The sequence below is a fragment of the Cupressus sempervirens genome, chromosome 4 (assembly GCF_028749045.1).
Source record: "Cupressus sempervirens isolate cs-2001-9-10 chromosome 4, ASM2874904v1, whole genome shotgun sequence".
Taxonomy (NCBI): Eukaryota; Viridiplantae; Streptophyta; class Pinopsida; order Cupressales; family Cupressaceae; genus Cupressus; species Cupressus sempervirens.
Window position 1 is genome coordinate 496,663,436 of NC_143121.1, and position 20,261 is coordinate 496,683,696.

Here is a 20,261-nt window from a genome sequence, read left to right on the forward strand (position 1 = left end):
TTAAAAAAATTTGCTCAATATTTTGATGAGGCACCCTCACGGCTTTTTTGTTTGTCATTCTTTTAATTCGGTCCTTTTTTTCTTTGAAACAATGTTCAAAATCACATCATTTCAAAGAAGGGTAAAATATAAACACCTAATAAAATGATCATCGCTGATCTCCCATTTTTTTTCATCATTTGTGTCAATCCTCAATTTTAGCTTTTTTTTATCAATTTTGAATTATTTCAATTATTTTTCATTTTATCATCTTGGATTGTAGTCTTCTCATTTATTTTAAGTAATTATCATTTTGTATTAGGTTTGCTTCAAATATTTGTTATAATTACTTAATTATAACCTAATGTTCTTTCTAAGGAATTAATTAATTCGATAAAGTTCATTTATTTATCTTTTTGTCATTTATTGCACATTTAAATATTTAAATATTTAAATGGCCTTTTTATTTCTTATTTCATTTTACAATTAAATTTGAATTTATCTAATGTGTCTAGTGTTTTAGAGAGGAATTTTGTTAATTTAATTTATTGTTTGGTTTCTTAATTGTCTAATGACATTTCTTTTCCATTTGAATGTTCATTTCGTGTTTGTTCATCTTTAAGTCATTCTTCTATTTCATGAACTTTCTTTCGCACTTCGTGGCTAACCATGATTTGAGTATCCCCACTTCTACTATGCTTTCATATTTGTTTTCTTTGTCATATCAATGCATTTTTCAGTAAGAGCAATAATAAATTTGGAAGAGAAAGACAATGGAGCATGATATTGAGTTTGCATGACTTGTTTACATTTTTTTAGTTGTTTTAACGCAAACTTATTTCTAAAATTTATGTTCTTTGTGACTAAGCTTGCATATTTTCTAGACTAACCATTTTCCCTATCTACATCATATATTAAAAACACGTGAGAAAGCACAAGAGCATATATGTTGTCAAAATAGATTAAAGGTTGTCTATGGAAGAAGATTCCACTATGTGAACTGACAACGAGTAAGCAGTTCCCAACTTCGTATCCTTGCCATTTGTTTTCTAAACATCAAATCACCTCTTCTTCATGGAAGTTAGAGTGGCCTTTTTAAATTGGTTAATTCATATGCACATTACAGGATGGCAGAAGTCTCACAAAATAAGTGCATTAGTTCGCAGATAACAATACACAGAGACACGCACAAGGCAGTAATCATGGATATTCTGATGTAGAAAAAAACAGCTTGCCTTTTAAGATTTCAAAGATAAAGATTACACAAGTTAAATTTGCCTTCTAGAGGCCGGGCCACTGGCAAAAGCACATATAAATCCTGTTCATATTTACAAGCATTGTAATTCACAAAAATGAGAACATTTCTTCTGAATCGAGCAGTATAATGGTCAGTCAACCCTTCACCTTCACTCCATTCGTGCTGAAAGCTTTCTAATGGAAACTGAAATTTTTAGTGAATTGACCATCTTTTTAAAGCTCATATAAGCCCTACCTACCCATCAATCCCAGAGTACATATTAGCTTATACTTCATCTATATAAACTCGCACTTGTACATACAAGACATCAAAGCCTTGTTCTCTGATGTTTGAATCAGCTTCCATAATTTACATATATCGTGAAAATTCATGCCACTTAGTAAATAATAATTGCACATGAATAGATACAGTAATTTCTCTTGGTACTACTACAATAAATCAGTACAATGAAGGCAATGGTAGTTTAGTATTCTCTCAATGAGACTGTCACTTTCAGGAACCAACTTTGATGTTGCACTATTCCAGAGATGCAAAGTGAAGGATTCATTCAAAATCCTATTGAAAAGCACTCCTTGCACGTCCTTGTCATATTGATTGCTGGGTGCTGTGAAGTAACTGCACATAAGTCAATAATCAGAAAGTGCTTTAAGCACAGAAAAAAAAAAATCAAATTCCACATACTTGGAACAGCTACAGTGTGCTTCAAAACTGTTTCCATAGGCTATAAACATAGAGAAAATGATGCAGTGTGCAAAATTTAATTGTAATCACTAACATTAGCACCAAATGGAAGAATTGCAATAACTTAATATTTGTAGTAAATAATATGGTGATCTTATAAACTTTATTGTCAACTTTGATGACTGATAAATTCTCATGCAAAATAACAAGAAACACAGCAGCATACATACTATAATGCATAGAAGCTTTAATTGTTTGCGGAATAAATCAACAAATGTAATATCCCTATAGGAACAATGAAATAAATCTATTTAGTTGCAATGCTCAAATCGTTGTAATGTCCCCTTAAAAAAGTATTGAAGTTTTGCTACTATTTACTTACAACTTTTATTGCAAGAGTTTTCTTCCTATTGACACTTTTGCAAATGCAAGGTTAATTCTCTTAATACTCTGTTATAATCAGATTAATGATCAACTTGGAGATTCTTTTGCTTATCCAATTGTATAAATCTTATTTCCAGAATGTCGTCGGTAGAAATTGTGTATCAGCTGACAGGTCCTTTCGGAAAGGTTCTTGTTATGTAGCCGACGGGTCCCTTCGGAAAGGTTTTTGTTATGTAGCGACATGTTGTATGTGGCCAATGGACTCCTTCGTGAAAGTTCTTCGGAAAGTATTTATAACCCCTTCGGGAAGCATTGTAATCATCTTATCATTGAAGCATAATGTAATGTTCTGGCATATGCGAATAATCTAAGGAATTCTGTTGTTCGTGTTCATTGTCTGTGTGCAATCTAATTAACCTATGCGGTAAACATTTGGTGCCGTTGCCCGATGGACCTGGTACGATGACAAGCAAATGAAGATTAAATGCCGAATCAGTTGAATAAGAATAAGAATAAGTTGAAGGAAATGGGTGAATTACGTGCAGCACAGGAAAATTTAATTTTGGCACAACAGGCTGAACGCAGAGGGAGATTTCAGCAAGTTACCGACGGACACAAAAGCATTGAAAAATTGTTGGAAGAGACTCGACAGCGGCTCGATTTGGTGGAAGAAGCAAGGGAGGAGTTTCTGAACCTGCATACGCCACGGGAAGAGAATCCTAACGGAAAGAGATCAACTTGCACGGCTCGGAGTGCCAAAGGAGCACGAGCGTGGAGTGACCTCTTCGTCCAAGATATACTTCCGGAACGAACAGCTTCGGTTGACGAAACCTCTTCTTCACCAAACAGCGCAGAAGCCGAAAACGCAGGTGTAGAAAACAATGCGGGTGTGCAGAACAGTGTGGGTGTCCAGAACAGTGCGGGTGTGCAGAACAACGCGGGTGTGTAGAACAGCGCGGGTGTCCAGAACAATGCGGGTGTGCAGAACAGAACGGGTGTTCAAAACAGCGCGAGAGCTCAGAACAACGCAAGTGCTCAAAACAGCGTAGGAGTGCAAAACAACGCAGGTACACAACAAAACCCTCAACATACAGTAATAATGGCAGGTCCAAAAGAAAAGTTGCCTAAATTTGATGGTGAAAGAACCGCCAATCCGATTCAACATTATAAAACATGTGAAACGATCTGGAGAGCAAATGGCATAACAGATACGAACGAATGGGTCCAACAGTTTCCAACCACCCTACGGGGTGTTGCGATTGATTGGTTTACTAACACAGATCTGCAGAAGTTGAACAGTTGGGATAAAATTAAGAAGGAATTTATTGCGGAATTTCAAATATTGCGAGACGATAATGAGATTGTAGCGGAGATATTCAATACTAAGCAAGGGAAGAATGAAATAGTCCGAGTCTTCGCCAAGAAGTTAAAGGACCTGATCAATAAAATGGAGAATAAGCCAGCTGATGGGCTACAAAAGAGATGGTTCATTGAAGGCCTTTGTCCGAAGCTGCGAAAGAAGATGAAGATCGTGCCACCATCAACATACATTGAAGCGTACAATTGGGCAATGAACCTCGAAAGTGACCAAAAGACAAAGAAGAAGAAGAAGAACAGCTCCTCCGATTCAGAGGACGATGCATCTTCAGGAGAAGATGGCAGCGATGACAAGGGAAGCAACAAGAAGGTCCATGCCCTCCAAAAGGACATGATTTGGATGATGAAGAAATTCAAGAACATGAACAAGGAGACTAAGGGCAATGACCTATGGTGCACGAAGTGCAAGAAAGAAGGCCATACGAAGGGATCCTACCCGAAAGAGCAATTTTGTGAGATTTGCCAGATTATGGGACACTCGGTAAAGGAATGCCCTTTCAATTTGAAAACAAGAACACCGCAGCAAGTGTTCCTGACACAGGAGGCATCCTCGTCAAGAGGGAACGGGAACACCAGTATGGAAGGTGCCACATCAGGTGGATATAGAAATAATTGGCGCGGTCAGAACAACAACAACAATAGTGGCAATAACAATAATGGCGGAAGGAGTCGAATTCAGTATGATGCGAATGGTCGGCCAATTGTTCAATGCCGGGCATGCAATCTGTGGGGTCACTTTGCTCGAGAGTGCACAACGGCGAACAAACCGAAGTTGCTATGCCGATGGTGTGGACCGGGCGATCATGACGATGCTAAGTGCCCATAGTCCGGAGTAAACTTGATTACCGTCGAGATGGACGAGGAAGAAGTTCTGGCAATCACTCGGAAGCAAGCAAAGCTATACCCCGATTCGACGGAGGAAAAGAAGAGACTGGAGGAAGCACGGACAGAGATCCAGAGAACAACGCAGATAGAAACGGCACACCTGAAGGACACGTCGAGTACCTCCGTACGGAACTGCGCAGAACAGGACATTGTACAGCAAATATTGCAAGCCGAGATACCCGTCAGGATAAATGATATGTTGCTCACTATGCCTCAGCTCCAATCAACACTCACAAACATCGTTCTCGCTGCTAAACTACCAGGAGAACATGAAAGGGAGCAGGAAAGTGGAGCAAGTACAGCGAACAAAAAGGAGAAGGAAAGTGGCGCAAGTGCAGAAGATCCGATGATGTTAGCTCTTTCATCCAGACGTTATCCGGCGGTTGTTGAAATGGGCATTCTCGAGACTGTGCTAACGGACACGATAGTGGATGGAGGGTCTGGTGTCAATGTGCTGCCAGAGGATACCTGGAAAAAGTTGGGACAACCGACATTGTGGCCACCCACCTTCCAGTTGTTAACAGCCATTGGGAGTACTCACAGCACAACCAATGACGACTGGAACACAACCGCTCCTGTTGGACTTTGTCATGATCCCACTGAAGCGGAGAGGATATGATGTCATTCTGGGCCGAGGGTGGCTAATACAAGCCAAGGCAAAACACGATTGGAAGAAAAATACTTTATCACTTGAAAGCAAAGGCCGAAAGTATGTCATCGACCTACACACTCAGATGGTTGGAGACGAAGCTCTATCGTCGAATTTCGAAGGAGAAGAGGATGAGAGGAGGCAGAGTATGAAACCCGATCAGGAGGGAGTCCTACGATTGGAAGGAGATGACAATCTGGATTAAGTAAATGGTCTTTACCACTGGCAGATAGAAGACTACGAGCTCTTTCCAAGTTGTAATATGCTAAGGATTGACGAAGGTAAGAAAGAAGAAGGAAATGAATGTCCGAAGGAACATGGAGAAGCTGAAGGAGGAAATGAATGTTTGAAGCAACACAGAGAAGCCGAAAAAGGGAACGCGGGTATGACTGAAGCTGAAAAAAAGAACATACAGTACGAACCCGAAAGGAGGAAAGATTCCACTGTACGACCGAGCAAGAAGAAAGTACTACGTCGAACCACAAATATAGTAGAAAGGTGCCAGCAGCAAGGAAGACACATCATACAGTCTGCACAGAAAACAAAGCGGAAGGGTTTAATAAAAGTTGCAGCAGTACGGAGTGGACGTTTTATTGACGGCCAGAAGGGGCAACCGATGGAGTCCATGGTATGGAGCTTCGGGAACAAACTAGGCAATATGGAGATGACATAGAACAGGCATAGCAAGTTTCAACCAGGACAGTTGGTGTTGAGGTATGATGGACGAAATGAGATCAAACTAGGCAAGTTCAAAGTTAAGTGGGTCGGACCATATCAAATTCGGGAAGTGGGTGATAACGGAGCAGTAAAACAATGGATGCTAGACGGAAAGGAAGTTGCCGACACAGTGAATAGGTCGAAGTTGAATGTCTGCCATGAAAGAAGTAACGCACCTCCATGGACGAACAACTGAGAGAAGAAGACTGTAAGTATTGTACATAGTTCGAAAAAAAAAATTTGTAAAAAGAAAAAAAAAGGCACCGTACGGATTCTTAATCTGCTCACCGTACGGTTTTGGAGTTGTACGGTTTTAAATATTTGAAAGTAGTGTACGATTTTTATTTGAAGTTGGTGTACGATTTTTAAGCTTTTGGAGTAGAAGTACGGTTTTTAGAGGCAGAGTACGATTTTTGAAGGCTGCTTACTGGAGCACTGTACGTATTTTTAACACCCTCACTGTACGGAATTTATTGTTTGCTTGCTGTACGACGTACGGATTCTAAAGGTATGACAAAGTAGCATATGAAAATTCCAATGAAGATGCAATGTACAGTTTTGGCTACCGTGCAGTTTTTGGGAGTACAGGCATTGTACGGTTTTTTTTGAGTCACCGTATGGATTTCCAAAGTCGAGAATTCTAATGAGGTCCACCATACAGCTTTTAAGCTTGTGCTCTGTACGGCTTTCTAAATTGCACCATACGGATTTCAATAAGTAGCGTACGGATTTTTTAAAGGCTTGGATTTTGTATTGTACGTGTTGGGTGGATATTTTGCAACCGACAGTTTTGGGTAAAAATTCAGTCGCAAATAGGATGACCAGCCACAGTGTGTGAGACAAAGTCTCTCCTACCTTAAAGGGAAGGCTCCCCCTTCTCATTGTTCCTTGGATCAACTCAAGGTAAGCAAGAAATTGAGAGATTTATAAACTGAGTGTTACTATTATCCTTTCTTCTTAACTTTCAAGAAAGAATCCACTTATTCGTAAGGCGAATAATGGGCAAGGTGAATCTCTAATTACATTTCTATCGCGAGTTGGAAACAATGATACCGATAAATTTTAACTAACTCAAAGGCTAGCCAAAACGTACCAATTTGGCTCTAAGTCCTGTTGTACTTCTATGTGGTAAAATCTTTACAATTAGGGCACAAAGACTCCTAAAAGTAATAACAATCTAACTATTTTGCGAATTAAGATGAAAATACAAACTATAGACAAAGCTTCTAGCTATGGATTTTCACAATTGTTCTTGGTCAAAGCTCGGGATTCAATTATTTCTTAACTCTCTATGCTCTTTTATTGAACACACAATAATAACATGAATCAAAACAATAGGCACAAATTATAGTCAAAGCTTCTAATTTGTTCTATCACAATTGCTTCCAATCAAAGCTTCGAATCCAATTGATTTTTTTATTCACTTTTCTCCCAAATTCATATTACACAATCAAAGTTATGCTTGCACAAATGTGGCAGAGCTTTCTTGCATACAACAAAAGATAATTTTTACAATGAGGGGGCACTCCTTTATATAGGCAAAGAAGTTGAGAAAAAAGGGGAGGAAAAAGTGGGAGCAACTCAACCAACTTTGACCAAGTCTAACTACAGAAAATAAAGGGTTACATGCAACTCCACGTACAACTCGCATTACATTGTTTACATACACATGTAACTCATATTACATGTAATTACACTTTTTTATGTAATGCATCTTCTCCAACTACAAACATGAAAGAAGAAAGAAGATGGAAGAGAAAAGAACAATTTTGAAAGGCCTTGTACTTGACGATACAATCCCAGATGATAACAGGATTGAGAGTTCCTGTACCTTGTATTGCTGCATTCACGTTGATAATCGTGTTGCGTCTTTTGATAACCTCTAGCTCTCTTTGATGAATTGTCCATTATCATGTGGAAACTTGATGTGATTCATCTTTTCTCGCTCAAGTTGTCGTGAATTCTCCTTTGTAGATCAACACAAATTGGAGTCTTTGACACTTTGAAAACCTTCTTGACGATGTTTGGATGTACACTCAGAACAACTTTCCATCAGCACCTTTAACTCCTTTTTTTTTTTTTTTGAAGTAAAGTGCTTGGTGCATGAGAATGCATGTAAATGGAAATTGCTGATTTTCAAAAAGTGACTTGGGCTTTCAAGATGTCACTGCACGGAAAATGGATTACATGTAAATGCAACATGTAACGAAAGGTGGAGAGTGAAATGAGATGCAAGTGTGAGTGAAAGATACGTTTTACATGCATATGCGAATGAAGGGTAAGATGCAAAGCATGGAAAGATACGGAAACATGTATTTGCTCATAGAGGTGTGAATGCATATGGAAAGGAGAAAATGACATCTTTTTAACTTTACAAAAAGTGACTTTTAGTCGAAATTGGACCTTTTGGATGCAATTACATGTAAGGCATTTCGTGAAATTGTGTCGTGCGAATGGAAGCGAAAAATGAGATGGATGAAAACGGAAGTGGAAAATGGGATTACATGCATGTGTGGATGGCAAATGGGATGAAAAACATGTAATCACATTTCATTGAGTGAGAGATGAAGTGTTGTGACATAGAAATGGAAAGTGGAGTGAAGTGAAACGTGCTCAAATTCTCAGAAAAGAACTTGCAATTTCTTCCAAATGGAGAAAAAACCGAAATGCAAACAAGCAAAACATAAAAACAAACACAAAATAAACACATGTTTTTGGCAAAATACTCAAACATGTCAATAAGGAAACCACTTCAATATGCAAATTCGAATTTGGAGTTTGGGAAAATTCCAAAAATGTGAAAATGAGAGTTCTCATCATTTTTATAGGCAAAATGCACTTTTCATGGCATATATATGGACAAATGGGCAATTTCAAGCTAAAATATGCATGGAAATAGCAAGATTAGCACAAATTAAATAGCAAGAAAGAAAGAGTCCACTTGTATGAAGATTAAATGCCAAAAATGAAGGAGAAAGAGCCAAAATAGCAAGTTTTGTAGACTTAAGACAAATTCTCCCTTAAATCCAGATTTTCAAACAATTTTTTGACTTTTTCCGCACTTGTATGTTATGGACATTCAATGGTCGGATTTGACATGAAAGTGCCAAATAAATGGTCTCTAAAGACAATATCATGCATTTAAAACTCAAAAACAATCCCTCTTGATCAAAGGTATGGGCTGGAAATGCATTTTTTGAGTTTTTTGAACAAAAATATGACTTTTTTATTCAAAAATCTGGGCCGTTTTTGCAAAAACGTGACTAAAAAATGCATATTTTATAGTCATTTTTGACTTGTGAATGCAAAAACGACTTCCCCAAATGCATATACATGGATCAAAATGCAAAAAAGTGACTTCAAAACGCATAAAAATGGATTAAAACTCTAATTTTCCGGGCATTTTAAGCAAAAACGTGTTTCTCCAAGCAAAAAACGTAATCTTCCAAACAAAACGATTTGATGTTTAAATACAAAAATGGTGATCACTATGTGATGTAATCAGCAAATAGGGCCAAAACGATTTGATTCCATACAAAAATGTGATCAAACTTTGAAGATTTATGGAGTTTTATGCAAAAAAACGTGCCCTAGCTTGGAAGTTTCAAACACGTTTTTGGATGCAATATACTGATTTTTGATGAGGGCAAAATGATCACCTCTCCAAAACATGATGAATGCAACTGATTTCATTCAAATCCATGGAGAAAATTATAAGTTATGATCAAAATAGGAGGTTTTTGGAGCAAGAACATGTTTTCTTCACATAATAGGACATTTTTATGTTCATTAAATATTTTAAAACATGTAAGAAAGAAAAAGAGGACCTTTCTGATGCAATTGCATGTTTTAAAATATGTCTTTGGTTATAATCTCACTTTTTGAAGCCTATTACATATTTTAAAATGTGCAAGTCTCCAAAATCTCACTTTTTGGAGTCACTTACATATTTTATAAACATATCTCAACTTTTTCGTGCACAAGCATGAAAATTCAACTTTTCATGTCATTGCATAAAAAAGGTCCACTTTTACAAGCTTTTGATATAATGACTTGAAAAGGTCCTCAAAATGAGTTTTCATATGCATTAGCATGAAAAGTTTCCACTTTTCATGATTTTTTACATACATATGCACATAAAATGTCCAGTTTTAGGCTTTTAAGTTACGCATTTCACTTATTTTTATAAAAATGTCAACAATATGGGTCAAAAATAATATTTATGCATTATATTAATCAATATAAGTCATAAACATTAAGTTAAAGTGACATTTATATAAGTATTTGATTTAAAAATCAAAAATTTAAAAAGTAACTATATAGTTCTATAGTCACTTTAAGTGAAAAATTAAAAAGTAACTCAACTTAAAATTATAACATAAAGTGCACTATAGTCAGTTTAAGTTATAAATTTAAATGAAAAGTAACTTCAAAACATAACAAAAAGTGAGTAAAATGTTATATTTTCAAAAAGTGAATGTCAAAATGAAAAAATATAACATCATTTTTTTAATTCGTGCTGCTGCACCTAAAATGTCCACTTTTGAAGCACTAAAATGACCATATTTCTTGACTGACAACTCCAATTGACCTCTAGGTTAGACCGAATCGAAGGGGAAAACCAAAGGCATGACATGAGCAAAACCAAAGGACCAAAAACAAACACAAACTCAAAAACAAAAAACGGACTTTGAAGGCTTCAAAAATCAAGCTAAGGCTCGACAGAAAGCAAAACGAAAAAGACTTGACGAAGGCCTTCAGTAAAAAGATTCATTGCATCAATTGGTATCGATTGGTTAATCAATACTAACCAATTAAATAATGAAATAAACTCAGAGAAATGCGAAACTAATTTGAAAAAGTTTCGTACGGTTACCTACATTTTGTGGTGACAAAATGCAAGACAACAGTACGAATTTTAGGCTTTTGAAGATTAGGATACAGATTTTGGGTGTGGGCTGAAGCATTGAAGCCGTACGGATTTCGATTGCAGTTTAATAGGATTTCATTATATGCTTGAAATATTGTTGCTGTACGGATTTTGCCTTGTGGGGTTTGAGTTTTGCATAAAATGTTGCACACGTTTTTATGGCGTATGGATTACACAGGTCTGGGCGTACGACTTCTGTAGGATATGACATTCAGATTTAGTAACATTTGAGGTTATTGCACAAAGAATTGTAACATAACAGAGGGTGACACGAGGTTTTCTATTTTAAAAAAAAAAAAAAAAAAAATCGACAAATCAAGAATGCTCAAAATGAGTAATGGATGATGCCAAAGGGAAGGCAAAACATCAGCGGTTGTCAGGAAGAGTGTGGGATTAGGAGAAATTGCAGAAATAGTGTGTTTCATGCAGTTTTCTGTGGGTTTCGAAGTGCTAATTTGGTCTTGGCGGCGAGGGGCGTAACATTTGAGGTTATTGCACAAAGAATTGTAACATAACAGAGGGTGACAGGAGGTTTTCTATTTTTTTTTTTTTTTTTTTAAAAATTCGACAAATCAAGAATGCTCAAAATGAGTAATGGATGATGCCAAAGGGAAGGGAAAACATCAGCGGTTGTCAGGAAGAGTCTGGGATTAGGAGAAATTGCAGAAAGTGTGTTTCATGTAGTTTTCTGTGGGTTTCGAAGTGCTAATTTGGTCTTGGCGGCGAGGGGCGCTGCCCCTCGACCCCGTCGGGGGCATTGCCTCCTAGACCCCCAGTCGTTGCGGATATTAGTCGTGGGAGTCTGACTAGTTGAGAAGACTTGGAGCTGCTGCAGGCATGGAGTGTCTGTGTACCAGAGACACTGAGAGTAGGTGTTGGCCGTGAGGCTGTCTTGGTGGATGCGTAGAGAGCTCGGGAGGAGCTGATCATCCAGTTGGAGGCAGTGCAGCGACACTTGGTTCAGTGTACTCGGAATTGGAAGGCAAAAAGCGGCACAGGTGGCTATCAGGGTTAGATGTCAGATTGGCTAAGGTGACAGTGTTGAAGACCAATTAGTCAGTCAATGTATTTTGGTTGTTGATTTGTCTCAGAGATTTTATAATAGTTGTCAAGAGACTGACTTTTCTTTTTGGGGGGGATGATGTCGTCAGTAGAAATTGTGTATCAGCCGACGGGTCCCTTTTGAAAGGAAATTGTGTATCAGCCGATAGGTCCCTTCGAAAAGGAAATTGTCTATCAACCGATGGGTCCCTTCGAAAAGGTTCTTGTTATGTAGCGGATGGGTCCCTTCGGAAAGGTTTTTGTTATGTAGCGACATGTTGTATGTGGCCGACGAACTCCTTCGGGAAAGTTCTTCAGAAAGTATTTATAACCCCTTCGGGAAGTATTGTAATCATCTTATCATTGAAGCATAATGTAATGTTCTGGCATATGCGAATAATCTAAGGAATTCTGCTGTTCGTATTCATTGTCTGTGTGCAATTCTAATTAACCTATGTGGTAAACACAGAACTGATGAGTATATGGACTGTAATTGCAATAAATTACTGACATGTAGTATAGGTCTGGATGGGCTAATATGAATTGGATGCAATATACTTCAACTTACCTCTTATGATTAATCTTTTCTGTATGAATCCTTTACCAGATTGAAGGATTATATCAATATCTGTATATTGATCACGTTATATATATTAATAATACCCATTGATATGAGTTCAATCTGACAGTTTTGCCTGTTATTAGATTAGTTACACTTGGGTCTACAAGCTGACCTAATGATCTGAATTCCTCAATACCTTTTATGTTGGATGCCTTTGCTTGTATTTCGTTGCTTTCTCTCCAACTCTAATTCTTGGTGTAAGAGATTCAATGTATAATGGTCTGTATTTTAACAGAGTTCTCATCCAATACTGTGCTCCCACTTTATCCTCCTCTCTAGATTGTATGTCTCCCCTTTTCCAGGTGTTACTGTGTCAGCACTCAATATGCTGTGAATATTTGAACGCCATCACTGCTGAGAGAAAATGGCTGCCAAGTTACCGATTATTGGCCTTTGTTAATTATGTTTTATGTCTTTCTCCTAAGCCAATGTGATATTTGCAAGTACATAGGGATCATTATATTATATCCACTTATGGAGTTGTTTTCTCTTTAATGGGATGTTATAAAACCAAGTTGTTATGCAATGCCTTATGGATCGGTTTCTTATATATGACACTGAATGTGGGCATCCAAGCCTAATATATCTGCTTCAATAATCACAAGCCTATTCAAATAAGGAAATGTCATATTAGGATGCTGACTGGTCTTTTGCTGATTTGATATTTCAATAAATTGACATCCTGGTCTCCTTGTGAACCTTCAACTAGGTTTGCAGTCTTATATTATCTTTAATTATTATAACCCCATGTCCCCATGCGGCTGCTTAACTCCAATTCTTCTTAAACTCAAGCAGCTAAAATGTTCCCATAAGGATAACAGAATCTTCTCCTATTTTAGTGGAGCAGCGACTGCTTAAAAAATCAAATAAGCATTGAAAAAAGGGGGGCCAGAAATAAGCAGCAACTGCTAATTGGGAAAAACACATGGCTCCACAAATTGTTTTCCCTCCTTTTATTAGTCACATATCTTTTCTCTAATTCATTTTTATTAAAGATTTTTTTTTAGAATGGTTTTTAACTTAGTTACCCGGGTTCGCTGGTTTGCCCCAAGAACCACGTTTGGGTTCGAAATACTGATCTAGATCGACCCAAACTCGAGCAGGATTCCATTTGCAAGAGGATGGTTTGAACCACTGGTGGGAAATTTGAACCCGGGCAAATTTGATGTGCCCAAATCGAATTTGCATCAAACCCGGGCGAATTTCCGGCGATGGACAGCTTTTAAGTTGTTTTTTATAACATATTTGATATTGTTTTTTTGTTTTGTGACCCTAAAAAGTGAATGCAAATAGGTTATTTTGGCTTCTAATATCATTTGTGGTGTGCAAATAGGTGATTTTGTGAGCAAAAGTAAGCTTGTGCAAGGAGTTGGAAGATTGGATTTTGAGCTATATTAGAAACAAAATCAGATATATATAAAATTTTATCTAAGTTTCTGCTTCTAGGCTTCATAAATGTGTGTGCGTGTGTGTAATTTTTTATAATTTTTACATGTTTTTGTACAAATGAACCCAAAACCCTTTCCAAAATTTTGCTGTACCGGCAAATTGGTTCTTAGAACCTGTATTTCAAAGTGACCTAGAACTGATAACTAAGGTTTTTAAAATAACTGTTCAAGAAAAAGCAATCAGAATTCATAATCATGGGGCCACCAGATCCACAAATAGCTGCTAAAAAAATTAAGCAGCTGCTGCTAGCCAAAATAAGCTTAGCAGCCGCATGGGGTCCTACCCTAACTTTTGTTGATTATGATTTTAAATAGTCAACTCCGGACTGAATACCTCCTTATTTGCTGGTTAGATTCTTATTTGCTAATTGAATCTTCCCTGCTGTCTAAGTCTGCCTCTCCCTCCATCCCCACTCTTTGTCATTTTCCCTTAATATGTTCCATGAGGCTGGAAAGGGAGGCGTTTGTTCATAGAGGCCATAATTATCATCATGTGGAGTCACGTCCATTTGGACGTGACTTACTAATGGTAAGTTATAGGTGTTATAATCTATTAGTTTTATATAATATTTGTTATATTTATTTATTTTCAGTCTTCAGATAAATGATATTTGATAATTATATATTTAATACTAATAAAATATGTGTTTGTTTGTTTATTTAATTTTATTATTTAATTAATAATATGACAACATTTTATTATTTTAGATTTCACTTTATTATTATTTATTATATTTATTCATTAATATATTAGTTAATATTTTATATATTAGTTAATATCAAAGTAACAAGAATCGGAATCGGATCGAAATCGGCAAGGCCGAATCAAATCGTGAATCAGCCATGAATCGGAATCGAATCGGCCATGAATCGGAAAATTAAAAAAACCCTTGAAATTTAGTGAGTAACTTATTTCATAAACCCTTTATCGCTGATTCGATTCACCGATTCACAAAAAATCGTTTGGCTTGAATCGAATCGCCGAATCGTGTGAATCGCATGAATCGCCGTGATTCTTGGAACTATGGTTAATATTTTATATTACTTCATGATTTTAACTTTATTTTTATTAATCATTATTGATTAAATTCTCTCAGGAAGGGCATATCACAGCAAACCAAAAGTGTGGCAGTTTTTTAAAAATATTGGAAAAAACTCGGATTTATAAAAACATCAACACAACAGTCAAAAACTACTTTCATTACAATAAAAGGGCATATTTCCATAACATAGATATACTGACAGCAAATAAAATATAGAGTTCAACCCATTGATTGTAAAAAATAGAAGGAATTGTACAAAAGCCATTGAATTTTCTATAATGGGTTTGCCATTTCCTTGCAGCAATAACTCTAAACCTGCATTAAATGCAATACCTAGCTTACCTAGGCAATAACTTTATTTGACCCAAATTCTGGTCCAATTTGGTTTAAAAAATTTGTATATTGCCTTGGAGGTATTTAACAAACACTTCGCAAGTATGCCGTTATAGTTTCAGTTGTTTGGCAATTTTCAAGTGACTAGAAATTCAGGGCTGACATTTATCTGCACAAGAAAATCAAGAAAATCAAAGAGAAAGCAATTAATGACAGTGATCTTTTTTTTTTTGATGGAGGGTTCAGACCTGCGAGGCAGCCCAGTGAGGCACGAAGCCTGCGAGCTAACCACCAGCGAAGGCCACCATTAACAGTTTTAGGTACCCGATACGGGCCCACACGTGCCTGAATACTGAACACCTCTTCGGCTAAGAGCCAAGGACTAAGGAGCATCCACGCCGCCAAATTCGCTCGGGGCACGATCCCGGCCTCATCCCTTATGATGTCTATGGGCCTTGCACTCAGCAAGACTTGATCCTTGGTGGGCTCTTTGTTACAGACATGGCAGAACGAATAGAAGCAACATTTACCCGTCATGATTATTACATTGACTTCTAATAGTATACATATATTGAGAGACTTGGTCAAAACATTAGTTGACCGATACGTGACATAACAATTAATACTGCAATGATATTTCTCACCACATAATCGATAGAAAAAGTGCATTGGAAGCATGTAGTGATACAATTCAGCATCGAAGACAGAGATTATGCCCATGCTGTCCAATTCTGACCATTCTCCAGTGTGAGTACCTGTCCACATGAATATGGTATATTAAGAGCACCACCTTAATCCAGCACTGTATCAAACCACCATCCAGCACTAATCTTGTCCAGTCGGCTCCATAACCTCTTGATCCTTAGTTACCCGGGTTCGCTGGTTTGCCCCCAGAACCACATCTGAGTTCGAACCAGTTCGAAATATTGGTCCGCTTCAACCCAAATTCGAGCAAGATTCCATTTGCAAGGGGGTGGTTTGAACCAGTAGGTTGGAAATTCGAACCCAGGCGAATTTCTGGCGACGGACAGCTTTTAGGTCATTTTATATAACATATTTGATATTGTTTTGAGTTCTGCAGCCCTAAAAAAGTGAATGTAAATAGGTTATTTTGGCTTCTAACATCATTTTTGGTGTGCAAATAGGTGATTGAGCAAAAGTAAGTTTGTGCAAGGAGTTGGAAGATTGGATGTTGAGCTATATTAGAAACAAAATCAGATATATATAAAGTTTTATATAAGTTTCTGCTTCTAGGCTTCATAAATATGTATATATATCATTTTTACATATTTTTGTACGAACAAACCCAAAACCTTTTCCACAATTTTGCCATACCAGTGAACTGGTTCTTCGAACCCATATTTCAAATTGAACTCAAACCGGTAACTAAGTCTTGATCATGTAAGTCACCCTTGCTGAAGAATTGCACCCGACTCCAGACAAGATACCCCAGCTCTGATTACTGTTTGAGTGCTCTATTTTGACTTCTGTATAACCCACAACCCACCTCCAGGAGCTGCTGTATTGCAATAAGAGTGCCACTGAGTATCCAGCAAAGCTGCACAATAACCCAAAAACCCAAAACTGTAACGGTCTTTCATGGAAACCGTAAATATTTCATATGAAATGTCCACCTATATTCATATGACTTCTTTCCTGGTATAGTTCAGCAATAATAATTAGAAGACTTCCTCCGTCAACATGAGAGACAACCATGATACACTATCAGCCAACAATGTATAGTTTAGGTTTAATATTTCCCAAATGACTGTCGTATATTCGCGTTAGGCAATCTAATATTTATTTGTCTGACTTTAACACAGTTTGGAGGTAATATCTTAATTTCGTCTCTTAATATATATAAGGTCATCCCCATTGAATATTTGCTTAAATCTAAGTCACTGTAACAACCTTCAGAAACTTACACTTGGCCCACAAAACACCGTCTTCCTTTTTATAGGCATGACTTACTAATGTATCGCAAATATGACCCAATGCTTGGTTAGACTTCAGTCAATTTGCAAATATAAATCAGCCACAGTTTCCCAATACCTGCTAATGCAAAATATTTACAGACTTCTATATAATTGGGGATCATATTAAAAAAAATTGCTCTTCTCCTGCAAATGAACCATAATATTCAAAATTAATTTACCGCATCTTCATAAGAAATGCAAGCGAATACTATTATCTCTCAAACACTTCAAACCTTACAAATTTTATACTGAAGAAGATTGACAATTTTGCCCAAATGTAGACTTCGTCACGAGTCTACCTCGTTGAAGAACCAGGTTTCCGTCCAGCTTTTCCATCAAATTCCTATAGGTTTTTGTCTCCAAAAACCTCAGCTAATGTCCAAGCATCAAGCAATTCCATAACAAATTCAATAACATTTGAATGTGTGTTGAATAATCCTCTCCTTGTACTTCTATAACATTCTCCAAAAAACACTTGGTTCCATCAGCTTGTCTCTTGGCATTACCATTTCTCTGTCTTTTTTAATTTCAAATAAAGTGACTTTTATTTTATGATTCTAGTTGACATAAAAACTCACTTTAAATTCCTTTATTAAATAGTTGAGTTGTCATTATATTTTGACAACTTAAATTTTTTAACTATTTAGTTAAATTCTAATGTCCCAAAAATGGGACATTACAGTCCACCCTCCTTAGAGAGAGTGCTTGTCCTCAAGCAATCAGGAACATGCATTACTATAACCGGATCCCAAATAACTAGCCAACAGCTCTATCGCACATTCTGGAACAACTGAACTTAGAATCAAAACCTGCCTCACTACGAAACAATCTGCCCAAATGCAACTCATTCATCAATAAGATTCTTGGAACCCAAGGCCAATTTGGAGAACTATCACTTCCGTCACCTGAAGTCTTCAACTTATTCTTACTTTTACATCACTGTAACTCATCATAACAGTCATCCGGAAAATTCAAACTAAAAATCCTGTGAGTTGCAACTCCTCTTTCTGAAATAGAGTCATCTCATACCATAATTAAGTAAATTCCTCTTTATCCAATCGTTAAATTTCTTCTAATCGGTCATCGTAAACATATCCAACTCATCAAGTTGTAGGTTGAAATAGAAATGATATGCAATCCTCACATGCAATCAAGTTGATAAGTACCACCTTCTATTTGCAAAGGCCTAGGATGCCAGTTCGGGTTCGGGTTCAAGTTCAAGTTCAGGTACGAAGGACACGTTTGCTGGTACGGCAAAATTTTGAAAAGGGTTTTGGGTTCAATTGGGTTTGTAAGCATGAGTTAAGATTAGAATGTCATATAGTATCATAAAAACATTGAAACGCCATAAACTTGTAATCATAGCATCATTAATCATGATCATACCCATCATAGCATCATATTGACATATACACAAGTTCGTATCAAAGATTCAAAACATTTAAATTAAGTGATACATGACCTTCCTTATTTCTGACATACCCAGAACCATCACAGAAAATTTCTAAAATTATTGATAAAAGAATCCAACGAACCACTCTTTTTCAGTTGGACCAACTCCCTATAGTATACATCTATATCCTTCCTGTCAAAACGCGCAATTAACTTATTACTAGACTCATATGAATTAATCAATCCATGGTCCTCAGTCACGAGCCCATAATGTAGCCATTTAATTTCTTGTCTCCTTCACAGGCTTGAGTATCAGGGAAGTGTCCAGCTTATGTATCCAAGCTCGTGTAGTTTTCTTACTGTTGCCAAAATATGTAGCAAGTGACAAGTTGTTTATAGCATGCTTCAGGTCCTTGTTTTGAGTTTTAGGCCTTCTATCTTTCCTAGTTCTCATGCTTTCCCTTTGCTGCCAAATATACTGTATGAAGTTTAAATATGCCTTGACATCCTCTAGTAGTAGGCTCCATTCATCTTGCAGAGTCATTACATTATCAAGAAATGCCACATCTGCCACAACACTGTTTCACTTCCTCCTCATCAACATCACTAACAAAAGTAGGCATCAAAGGCCTATTAGAAGAGCGTGTGGGAGCTCTTCAACCCTTTAGCAAGCCAACTGTGCTACCACTGTTGCTATAACTACGCTCAGATCTCCTTGGGGCTGCACTCATCTGTTGAGGCTAAAGTAAGCTATTGTAATATAAATTAGCCACCTGTTCCAGCCCTATCTGTATGCCTCGCATTATATATTGAGCCCGTCCCTCTTCATGTTGTGGTAGATTATTACAACTTCTATCTCCCATTCCTGCATCCTGCCATGTACTGGTAGAAGATAAACTTTGATGAACACCAACCAACATTGATGTCGTTTCCCTTTCTGGAACTTGCAGGGGTTGCCAAGCTTTCCTTAATCGTCTCTGATAATACCTTAACTGTCACTTGGTTGCATCAAATTGAACAGATCCAAAGGCTGGGAGGACCTTGGCTCTGATTCCACTGTACGAACCCTGACTTTATTTAACCCAAATTCTGGTCCAATTTGGTTTTAAAAATTGCATATTGTCTCAGAGGTATTTTGACAAACAATTTGCAAGTATGTCATTATAGTTTCAGTTGTTTGGCGATTTTCTAGTGACTAGAAATTCAGGGCTGAGATATTTATATGCACAAGAAAATAACAGAAAAAGGGACAAATAACAGTGATTTCCAATAACCATTCTTTCATCTAAATCTCACAAGTTTTTGTTACAGACATAGCAGAAGGAATAGAAGCAACATTTACCCCAGTCTTCACCAGCAATTATTTTTTCAGTGATTATCAAATTGACTTTAATAGCGTACATATATATAGAGACTTGGTCAAAACATTAAGAGGCCAATAGGTGAATTAATAATTAACACTGCAATGATATTTCTTGCCACATACCCAATAGATTCAGTGTATCGGAAGAATGTGGTGATAGAGATACAATTCAGCATAGAAGAC

At 37.1% G+C, this 20,261-nt stretch overlaps 1 protein-coding gene across 1 annotated transcript in view; it reads right to left on the reverse strand.

Moving 5' to 3' along the window:
• Window positions 1–1,196: 1,196 nt before the first annotated feature.
• The window catches only part of LOC149562113 (alpha 1,4-glycosyltransferase family protein), a 184,956-nt gene continuing 165,891 nt past the window's right edge, over window positions 1,197–20,261 (reverse strand). The window contains exon 5 of the mRNA XM_089825658.1: window positions 1,197–1,852. Within this exon, the coding sequence (XP_089681784.1) occupies window positions 1,666–1,852 (187 nt within the window). The 3' untranslated portion in view covers window positions 1,197–1,665. The remainder of the gene's footprint in view (window positions 1,853–20,261) is intronic.